Source organism: Lepidochelys olivacea, assembly GCF_965140295.1.
Source record: "Lepidochelys olivacea isolate rLepOli2 genome assembly, chromosome: 8".
NCBI lineage: Eukaryota > Metazoa > Chordata > Testudines > Cheloniidae > Lepidochelys > Lepidochelys olivacea.
The window spans coordinates 79,264,711-79,276,570 of NC_140418.1; the positions used below are offsets into that span (position 1 = coordinate 79,264,711).

The 11,860-nt window shown below is 42.0% G+C and overlaps 1 protein-coding gene across 2 annotated transcripts in view; it reads left to right on the plus strand.

The window, feature by feature from the left end:
• LPAR3 (lysophosphatidic acid receptor 3) overlaps positions 1-5,519 on the plus strand; it is a 37,660-nt gene extending 32,141 nt beyond the window's left edge. For both annotated transcript variants that reach the window (XM_084637802.1, XM_084637803.1), the window contains one exon: positions 2,676-5,519. In XM_084637802.1, the coding sequence (XP_084493928.1) occupies positions 2,676-3,007 (332 nt within the window). In that variant the 3' untranslated portion in view covers positions 3,008-5,519. The remainder of the gene's footprint in view (positions 1-2,675) is intronic.
• The last annotated feature ends 6,341 nt before the right edge of the window (positions 5,520-11,860 follow it).

An 11,860-nucleotide genomic window follows, 5' to 3' on the forward strand; every position in this document is an offset into this window, starting at 1 on the left:
CAGGAGGGGAATCAGGGCTGGAGCAGGAGGGTGGGGCACAGGGTGTATGTGTGTGCAGGCTCCGTCCAGCGCTTACCTCAAGCAGCTCCTGGAAGCAGCAGCAGGCTCCGGCTCCTATGCAGAAGCTCAGCCAGGTGGCTCTGCAGGCTGCTCTGTCCGCAGGCGTCGCCCTCACAGCTCCCATTGGTTCCTGGCCAATGGGCTGGGAGCTGAGGAGTCAGAGCTCAGGGAGGGGGGATAGAGGCAGAGTGCAGAGTCGCCTGGCCGTGCCTCCACCAGCAACAGCAGGGACGTGGAGCTGCTTGCAGGGAAGCTCATCTTGGCTGGCTCCCTGTCCCTGTTGTTGCTGGTGGAGGTGCACGCGGCCCGGCAGCTCTACAGGCATGCTGCCTCCGTCTGCAGGCGCCACCCCCCGCAGCTCCCATTGACTACAGTTCCTGGCCAATGGGCTGGGAGCTGTGACATCAGCACCCAGGGTGTGGGGATGGAGGCAGCTTGCCTGCAGAGCCGCCTGGCCATGCCTCTGCTAGCAGCTGCAGGGACGGGGAGCCACCCGAGGTGAGCACCCCCACGGACCTAAACATTTTTACCACAGACATTTGTGTCCGTGTATGGACACGTTGCCAACTGCTGCCCTGCAGCCATTCTAACCTGCTTGGAGGACCTCTCCATTGCTTCTTTCCTGGGATGGGTATGGCAGAACCCTGAGGCCTCCAGCAGGGGGCCTTTGGGCTTAGTCCACCCAATCACACACAGTTTATATCTAGGAAAACTAGCAGTATTATGAAAATGAAGGTGACTCATTTTTAATATCAGAGCTGTTGAATGGATACCAAGACCACCCGGAGAACATTTCAACATTGACGTGCATAAATGCTAAAAGAGTTCTTATTTGTTTGCTGATTTTTAAAGCCCAAAAAAGAGAAACTATATCTTTATACATAAGCAGAGTTTCCTTACTGTGTCATCCACAAAGTGTCTTGTGCAGAGTTGTAATTTTCTATTTTTGCAAGTCAGGCAGCAATTGTGGCTTGTGCTCCGTTAGTATTATGGTACACATGGCTGCTTTTCCTCAGGCTTGAAAGCAAAGAATGACAAGCTGGCAGTGTAATGTTGGGGTGGAGGGAAATGGCTGGTTTGATGCCACAATCGCTCTGAAGATTCTCCTCCTCCTGTAGAAGTGTGATTTTTTTTTTTTCTCCTGCCCCTTCTGACAAGGATAGCAGTAACATGTAGGGATGTAAATAAGTCTTACATCTTCATTTCTCTTTCTCTCCCTTTTCCATCCTTCCTGGATGTTTCCACTTTTCTTCTTTTCTCTTCCTTTCTGTGTAGTGTCTCCCCCCTATACTGGCTTTGCATATTTGGGTAGAGGAAGGGTGGCCCTTGCATTGGGTTTGGGTGTGTGGTTTCTTCACTCCTCGCTCAGTCCTGTCACTTTGGCTGCCGAGGAGAAGCCTGGCGTGAATGCTCTGACATTCACTTTCTTTCGTTGCCTTTTTCCCTTCAATAAAATAACTCCTCATCCTTTCCCCTTTTCTGATATAGTTTCCCATTCCCAATTCTCTCCCAATTCCCATTCTCCCATTCCTCTCTCTCTCTCCCCTGCCATGTAGGGGTCTGTTTGCATTTCTTCCTCTGCTACTCCTGATTTGTCCTCTTTCTGGTGACCTTTGTCTCCTGGCCAGCACATTTCTCACTTCCCTTTATCTCTTCTAGCTCTTCTGGTTTTTCCCTTCTCCCGCTTTAGGTCTTAATTCCTCCCCTCGCAACCCCCATCTCTCCACTCTACCCCCAGGAGCCCTTTCTCAAAATTTCTTCCCTAACTCCCTCTTGGCTCAGTTGCTCCCTGGCCCCTCTACCTCCGTGTGCTGAGTCCTGTGGAGAAGGATAGGTAGGGAGATGAGGGAGGTACTTGGCATGCACCTATCCTGCAGGGAAATATGCCCTTAGCTTTGGCACCCATAGCACAAGATCATAGAGTGGGCTGTGAAGAGAGAGGAGAGACAATTGCCAGTATGGAATGGTGTGGCAGGGTACCATAAAAGTTCTGGGGTTCAATACCGCTTATACCACAAGCACTGTAAGCACTGCAGCCTGGGGTAGCTGGGCCATTTTGAACCTGAGCATGTTTAATGTATGTGCTTTTCTATTGGATGAAATTAGCAGCATGCTTTGCAAACACAATCAGTTGTAGTCTAACAGGCAGTAGATTTGCCATCTCTTTGGGGTGTAGCATGGTGGTCTTTTTCCCTCTAGCATACAGAGTAGAGATGTGATTAGCAGAGGAGTTCCTTCTACTTGCCAAAGCACCAGTTGCATCAACTCAGTTGTGTCTGTGCCAAAGAATCCTTTGCCCCATTTGTGTCTTCTAGTCAGAGTGGCCAAATCAGTGTTGTAAGGGCCATTCACTGCCTGTTCTAAGAGGCAGTGGACTCTTAGCATCCCAGTTCATGCTTTCTGTAATCTTTCAAATGCTATGCTATTACATTTTCAGTGCTTTCCAGGGAAATTGTTAATAGATGTAATTTTTGTTGTTGTGATTTTTCCCTGTACAATTTGGTGTATATTGTTCTTCATGAATCTGATGCTCTTGGAGGGGAAAAATACTTGTGTGCCCAAAGCCAGGATTTATTGATGTCTGAACCCTTTTTTTTCTTTTTTTCTTTCTCTAGGTGCATTTGTTGTGTGTTGGACCCCTGGGTTGGTGGTTCTGCTGCTTGATGGTCTGAACTGCACTCATTGTGGGGTTCAGCATGTGAAAAGATGGTTCCTTCTCCTGGCCTTGCTCAACTCTGTCATGAATCCAGTCATTTACTCTTACAAAGATGATGAAATGTCCAACACCATGAGACGGATCATGTGCTGCTCTTCTGATGATAAAAGCCACGAGAGACGATCTTCAAGGATTCCTTCAACGGTGCTCAGCAGGAGCACAGATACTACCAGTCAATATATTGAAGACAGCATTATTCAAGGGACTATCAGTGGCAAAGGAAACTCATGAGCTAACCTGGGATATACTTTTCCTAAGAGATATGGGGTAGGAGGGGAGTGGCTTGTAACAGGAGATCATTGAATATGTTCACTCTGTTCCAAAGCCCAAACTCCACAGTGTTACGTGAAGTCCTTGTAAATAATTACCCAAAGGGAAAATACATTGTATTGAAGAGAGAAACTTTCTGTGCTGTTTTTTTTTTTTTTTTTAAGTACATGAGATTGTTTTCCCCATAAGAGGAATAAACTTGTTGAGAGAGACTTTCTATGCATGGAAACAAAATACAAACAATATAACGGAACTCTCCTTGCTAGACACCTGCAGGAAGAATTAATTGCTAAACAATGCATTTGTGGCTGTCTGAAGTTATGTATTTGATCAGTTTTTATGTATCTAAAGGGGACACTTTGGGGGCTGGTAGTCCAGAAATGTGCCCTGTTTGCTGCCTCTGTTTACAAAATGTATATACTAGTTCATAAATACCCCTCCCCACACTTCAGCACAAATAATTCGATACTCCCTTAAAACAAGTTAATGCCAGCAACTTGGCAGTCAAGGGCAAGTCTATAATAGCAACCCATGGTGTGCATGTGCAACTACCCCCACTGTGGGTTGTCGGCAGGGGTAGAACACTACCAAAAGCACAAGCCAGTACTACTTGAGTGGCAGGAGTGATTGCACTAGCTGGACGTAATAAGTCCTTTCCCCCACATCTGGGCCAAAGGGCAGGATCACATGCACTTTGCCAGTGCGTTACATGTAAATTCTGGACATGATTGGGTGGGAAATGTGACTGAAAATAGATTTCAGTTTCAAATTTTTACAACAAAAACGCCATGAACAAAGCCTGTTTAATACGAATGAATTTATATTCTTGCTGTTTTTTTAAAAAAGCCAAGTGTGTTGGAGCAATACAAGCCAGAATATGAATGGATCTCTCACACACTGTATAAAAATCAGACTGGACCAGATTTAATTCTCTGATTTAGAGCCGAGGATCTTGAGGGAGAGGTGATGAGACTGCAGATAATGAAGACTTTAATAACAAATTCTCATTTTTAATCTGTGACTAATCAAATTTAATGTGTGGAATAACTTCCATTCTTTGTGTTTTTAAAAGTGGCTGTATTACCTGTGGATTGAATTTAGATCAGGGACATATTTAAAGTTCTAGGGGCAACTATTTCAGAAATGGTCCCTAATTTTTGCATGTCTCAGTGTTTGGGAGCCCAACTTTTGAAGTCCCTTCTGCCTGAGTTTCAGAAGTACCGAGCCCCGGAATTCCTTTTAAGGTCAATGGAGCTGTGGGTGCTCAGCACTACAGAAAATCAGGCCCAAAGAATCTTAAGCAGCTCAATCAAAATCCGAGTGCCTTCAGAGAACAAACTCCATAGCAGATGATGTAATGTTGAAAGATAATGTAACCTATTAATCATAGAATCCTAGAACTGGAAGGGACCTAGTCATCTAGTCCAGTCCCCTGCACTCAAGGCAGGACTAAGTATTATCTAGACCATCCCTGACAGGTGTTTATCCAACCTGCTCTTAAAAATCCCCAATGATGGAGATTCCACAACTTCCCTAGGCAATTTATTCCAGTTCTTAACCACTTTGACAGTTAGAAAGTTTTTCCTGAAGTCCAACCTAAACCACCCTTGCTGCAATTTAAGCCCATTGCTTCTTGTCCTATTGTCAGAGGTTAAAAAGAACAATTTTTCTCCCTTCTCCTTGTAACAACCTTTTAGGTACTTAAAAACTATTATCATGCCCCCCCTCTTCTCCACACTAAACAAACCCAATTTTTCAATCTTCCCAGAACTGGACACAATACTCCCATTCAACGTGGAGTAGAGCAGAAAAATTACTTCTCGTGTCTTGCTTACAGTACTCCTGCTAATACATCCCAGAATGATGTTTGCTTTTTTTGCAACAGCATTACACTGTTGACTCATATTTATCTTGTGATCCACTATGACCCCCAGATCCCTTTCCGCAGTACTCCTGTGGTCAGGATGTGGTCAGAGTCTGCTTTTGATTCCACCCATGCATTGACATCAGTGAGTTGTATTGGTGAAAGTGAGACTAGAATTTGGATCAGAGGATATAGTAACAAAGATATGTAAGCTATTAAAGTTCTTTATATTAAATAAGGACCAGATCCCAAAAACCCTGTGTGGTATGGGCAGTTCTTAGTCACTTAGATAGTCCTATTACTGGGTTGTAGGTATGGCTCCTCACATTTCAAGATAAATATTGTATTTATATAACTCGCTGAAAAGGTTTACACTTGTATTTTTGCTATTGTAATGAAAGTTTTTGTGCAAAGACTACTTCTGTGGTTTGGTAGTTTGGTGGTGGGGTTTTTTTTTTTAATTTTTTTTTTTTTAGAGGGGACAGCACTATAAAGACATGAGATGCAAATATTAATGCCTATAGACTTACTTTCTACACATGGTTTATAATACTAGGCTGAAGCTCATATACAAAGCTACCCCAAAATAAAATGCTTCTTTAAAATTAAGTATGCATTTTGTTTCATGTTTGGTTAGCTTTCCTACTATAGCAAAAATGACTGCTCCTTGATATTTTATATTTCTGTAGTTCCTTCAGAGTGAAGACTGGTCAAAGCTTGACATAAGAGTGGAAAATGGAAATTAATTCCTACCCCTGAATAACCATAAGGAATATTTATATGTTTTGTTTTCAGTGGAATTATCATATTTATTAACAGAAGTGTCTACAATCATAGCTGGGTCAGCCCTAAAAAGGATTCAATTTAAATCCCAGAAAATCCCTGTGTGTTGATCAGGGACATATTTAAAGTTCTAGGCCAGGATTTTCAAAAATAGTCTAACTTTGGGTGACTCGCTTCTTGCAAACCCAACTTTTGAAGCATCTTGAGGAAAAATCCATGTAAGGGACTAAAATAGCCTTGCCGTTTCCTCTCTCTTCTTCCATTGGGAACATGGGAGTTGGCCCTCAAAACCTTCATATTTGGACACTTTTTTAGGTAAGCAGGAGTAGATTGCAAGCTCTCTGGGGAAGGAGCGGTCTTATTTTATGTTTGTACAGCATCTAGCACAATGCACTCCCAAGAAGGATCAAGCCCTAAGAGCTATCATAATGCAAATAATAAATAATACCTTCATTGGAAGGAGGCCAAAGGCTGTATTTCCACTCTCCCAACCAAGAGAAAACTGTAATATCAACAATCCTCTCAGTTGTATGGTGTACTCTCCATTTTAGCATTACATTTCCCATACAGGGCTGCAGTTATTCTGTTACTCTTCTTTACTTTCAAAAATATTTACATTGGATTCCCTGGGACAGTAAACTAACATTATACAAAACCTTGTAGTCCCGTTGAAGACTTGTCCTCCATACCCTTTTGCTTTCCTTCTTTCTGGGCTTCACCATAGTCCAAGCTCTGGGGTTATTCCATATTCATGGAATCAAAGAAATGTAGGGCTAGAAGAGACCTTGAGAGGTCATCAAGTCCAGCCACCTGCACTGAGGCAGAACCAAGTAAACCACCTTTACTGTCACTGACAGGTGTGTCCAACTCCAACCCCTATTCTTAAAAACGTCCAATGTTGGAGATTCCACAACCTCCCTTGGAAGCCTGTTCCAGAGGGGCAGTTCCCAAACTGTCCAAGAGAAGGGTGGTGACTCACTCGAGAGTCCAACAGATCCTTTGTTGCTACCTAGGCCAATGTCCTTTGTTCCTGTGAGGCTGGGCTGGGTTTGTCCCATATGTGCCCTGATGAGGTGTGAACTGCCCCTCTGTTCCTAGAAAGTTTTGCTTGGGCTTGTTTTAAGCCATGAGGACACATTTTCAGCCTCATAACTATGTACATGAAATTACAACCTATAACTTTACTATAACAACAATGCCCAGTGCATCATGAGCCTTCCGAAGACACCTGACATGACAAACTTTGCATTGGATACCACACAATCATAAGGATGAACATGGGGGTGCAAGGTGTTCCCCTGAGATAGTGTCACAATGACACCTGTTAATACACCCCAGAATATTAGCCTTTTTCACAGCTGCATTATATGGGTGGGAGACAAGGTGGATGAGGTGTAATATCTTTTAATTGACCAAATTCAGTTTGTGTGAGAGAGAGAAGCTTTTGAGCTACACAGAGGAAGAGCTCTGCATTACATTTTTGACTCCTATTCAATGTGTGATCCACTATAATCTCCGGATCCTTGTCAGCAGTACTATCACCTAGACAGTTATTCCCTATTTTGTAGTTATGTATTTGAGTTTTCCTTCCTAAGTAATATACTTTGCACTTGAAATTCAATAAAACATCTTGTTGATTTCAGACCAAGTCTCTAAGTTGTCATTATCCTGTCTTCCAAAGTGCTAGCACCTCTCCCAACTTGTTGTCATCCACAGATGTTATAAGGATACCCTCCACTCCATTGTACAAATCATTAATGGAACTATTTAATAGTATTCGACCCAGGAAAGAGCCCCTGGGGACCCCAGGAGATGTACACTCCCAGTTTGACAGCAAACCATTGATAACTATTAACATTTACTTTCAAAATCAAACAAGCACTACAGCTTTCTGGTACACTAAGATGCTGACCTCTGGTGGAAAGGATATTTCTGAGCATTTCAGATGAGAATTCAACTGAAGTCTGATTTTATCTTTTTTTTTTTTTTTTTTAATGTAAAGCTGAAATGCAAGGAAAGCAATTCAGAGAAGTCAGGGATCAAATACTAATTTCTTGGTATTCCTTGTGGGTTCTTCCCTACAAACTGTAAAGTGTTTTCTATACTCTACTATTTAACATTGAGGTGGTTCATTCAGAAGCTGTCTTGTTCTATTTAGCGCCACAAATACAGCAGCAGGTCAGTAAAATTTGCCCTAAGGACCATGTATTAAAGCGGTCTCTATATTTAATTAAGAGGAACCTTTGGAATGATAAGTTCTGCAAATGTTTTCCCCACTGGAATGTCAGTGATTTCCCTGAAGCGATCAGAATATTGGTTGATAGTGCAGGGTCTTATCAACATTAAGTGTGTGCCCTTAAATGTGTATGCCAGCAGTGTTTCTACCTTACAGGGTGAAATTCACTCTTTTGGGGAAGGCCTTTGATGAACCTCCATGCCATGGAAGCCCCATGATACACATTCATGTGGGTCAGGGGAAGGCACAGGCAGAGTGACAATGCGCTGGTGGCCCTCTACGTTTCCTGTGCATCAGGAGGTCCAATCTGGGAAACAACGGGAGGAGCAGCTGTAAGAACCCATTTCCACAGATCCAGTGGCTAGGAGAAGGAGCAGAATGCTATATGAAATGTCTCACTCAATATTTATTTGTCATTAGATGTAGCCTATAAACGATAGAGGCTATGTAGTAAGAGAGAGGATAAGCCAGTGGATAGGGGACAAATTTGGGAGACCTATGTTTGAGTCCCTGCTTTGCCACAGACTTCCTGTGTGATCTTAGCAAGTCAGTCTTGGTTTTCTTTCTTTCTCCCACCGATGTGTTGTCAGGAAAAAATAAGTTGGGGAAGCCACTGCTATTCCAGCCTATGGCCATGGAAGGAATGGGACTGTAGCTCTGCAGCTTGCTTGAGGGTAGGACCGGTATATTCCGGCTAGTTCCCATATCAAGTCTATATGGCCATGATTTTCACTGATGTCTTAAAAAAATCTAGGGCCTGGTCTACGCTGTGGGGTTAGGTTGAATTTAGCCGCGTTAGATCAATTTTAAAATGAATGCGTCCACACAACCAATGCCGTTCCGTCAACTTAAAGAGCTCTTAAAATCGACTTTCCACCACCAACTTCCACATTTGTGCATTTCCTTCTACTCTCCCTCGTGACCTGATAGGAAAATCATCACATACATACTCCACAATAATACACAAAATAAACCCATGTTAATTGGTTATTGCCATCGTCTGTCATTGCTCCTCACTATCTTTTATGTCTAATTTAACTTATAATCTCCTCTGAGGATCTGGGCCTTGGTCTTATATTGCTGCAAAGGTTCTCTACACATCTATGGGACTGGCTAAATAATCAGAACGTCTTCCCTGAAATAGCCCTTTTTTTAACTGTGTTTGCCTTTTCTGTAATATTTATATTTATTTATCAAAATGTATAAGGGAGATCAACCGTCATGCTTTGGGGCATAAAACAGCTACTGATTGCTTGAGGTTAAGAAACGTGGGCTTTCTGGGTTGATTATTCTATAATTGTCCATTACAGGGTTTATTTCTCCTTCTGAAGTATCTTGTATGGGTAAATGTAAGGAATGGGATATTGGACAAGGTCGCTAACTGGTCTGGTCAGATATAGTACTTCTTACATCATATTTTACCACTTAAAATTAAGTCTTTTAGCTTGTGGCCTACTCATTAAGATTCTCCAAAATATTATAAACTCTTACAGTAATGTGAAGCTCATTTTACCTCCAACTTCTGGTTATATTTGTAAAAAAGTATTGATTGTAGACTTTAATCAGCTTTGTCCCTTGACAAGCCTCTGCAACAGTTGTACATTCATTTGAATGGATGGCGTCAGAATATACAGGAGTTGAAGGGACTGACTGCCACAGATGAAAATGTAATGAATGCTGAGTGATTCTATTCAAATTCTGATTAACACATCAGTTGTTATGAATGTTAATTTGCAATGCACTCTGTGTTAGCTTATCATTATTCCACAAGATATAAATGAATTAATGTAATCACAAATATTTAGTTTTTGTCCTTAGTAGGGTCAAGGGCACATAGGCCTTCATCTTGTGACTGCTTAGACACACACTTAATTTTATTCTTGTGAGTAGTCCCGTTGACTTCAATAAGCCTACTCAGGTAAATAAACTTACATGGGTGTAAGTGTTTGTAAGGTCAGGGCTTCGGGAATCAGCCAGTTTCAAAATGTTTCAGGTGGACATGGAAACCCTACTTTAAATAGTTTACTAACTCAGGACACAGAGAAGCAATCATTTAGGGTCTAATTTTGCTCCCACTGAAATCCGTCTCAGAACCCTTGCATTGACTTTGGTCGGAGCAGGATTGGGCCCATAAATGGAAACTCACAAGGGAGGGTAAAGCCCAAATTTTGACTTACTTTGCTTTGTTTTTCCCCTCTCTTTATAATCTTTTTGTACAATCCAGGTAATCCTTTGTGCTTTGTTACAACAAAATGCCAGCAGTACAGGTCTTGACAGCAACCCTACAATTTTACAAACCACAAAGGGAAATGAAAATGGGGAAGCAAACATTTCAGTCTCAGGCTTTCCAAAGGCAAGAATAATTACAATAATAGCAGGCGGTGGCGTTGGAACAATTTGTATAGCGGGGATGCTGAAAGCCAGTGAACAAAACCATAAACCCTGTATATGATGGAAATCACTTCAAGCCAGGGCGTGCTGCCACACTTCCAGCATCCTTGATAGTGGGGGATTTTTCTTTTAGTTAAAAAAAATAGGAAAAATACCTTGACAATATTCTTTTCCAAATATAGGCCCCCGATCCTGCAAATTGATCTGTGCAGTCAAACTCTAGGTCCAGGGTCTCAGAATGTTCAAACAAGGTTTCAGGTTCAGCCTATATAAATAATTTATGTTGGGTGTTTTTTCATTTTTTGGTTTGGTTTTTTAAGTGCTACCGAAGTAGGCAAGGACTTCATGGAAAAGGAGAGAAAACTGTCTCCAAGCTTGGTTCATCTTCACTCCCTGTATGCTAACTCCTTTCCCTCTGCATATGGTCTGAATGGAGAGGAAAAGAGAAATACAAGTGTCTTGGTAACATCCATGTTTGTCTCACATTATTGCAAATAGAATTTAAAAAGAATCCAAGAAGCTGAGCTTTATACTTCAGTTCCTTCTGTTTGCTTTGATATGAACATCATCAGCATCATATTATTATTATTTATTTGGTGGTGCTCAAAAGGGCATTAGGCTCTTTACAGAACAAGCAGAAGGCAAGTGTCAGAACTCATGATCTAAGTTTAGCCCTGCAATGATGGTTGAGTGGAATAAAAAAAAAAAGGGGGGAAGAATAGGTTAAGCAGGACAAGGATTATGAAAATAAGATCACGTGGTTGCTCGTAGGTATATGCACGTCTTGTGGGGTTTGTATATGTGTTCCTAGGAACTTGTGTGTGTGTGCACACATGCCTGTTAACTCACTTATAGGTGAAGTGACATAGCAGAAGGGATTTGAATGAGCAGAGGGCAGTGATTTGGCTAAGATGAACAAACCCTACAAAGATATAATGAATCATAGAACAGGTTTTAGATTCATTGTATTAACTTTTGTTACCAGCACATTCTGACTATGTTTGCCTTTCAAGCACATTTTGCTATTAAGTTTATTGAATGAATGATGGCTTGATTTTTAAACCCACTTAATTTTAATGGGAATTGGACATTCAAACCTCTTGGTCGTGGACCCTTTCAGCTGCTGGGCTTAGAAACAGCAGTTCCACCTCAATTAAATGCAGATTCTGTAATAAAAACGCTTGGATACCATGGTGATGGGTGCTATAGAAACCTCTAAGACCGATAGCTGGATAAATATCTATATTAAGATGAACTTCTATCTAACATGCTTCTGTGGCCCCCCATTATTGCAGTATCTGAGTGCCTCACAATCTGCACAACGCCCCTGTGAAGCAGGGCTTCATTTGTAATGAAAGAGGTGCTGGGGCTCAAGCAATATTTTTTACTTTCATAACTGATGCGGCAAGCCCAGAGGTGTTGGGGCTAGGAACTGCCAAGCCCAGAGGTGCTGGGGCTCAGCTCTGGCAAGCCCTGGCACAAATTAAGCCCTGCTGTGCGGTAGGGAAAAAGTGATCTTTCAATTTTTTTTAATCTGATG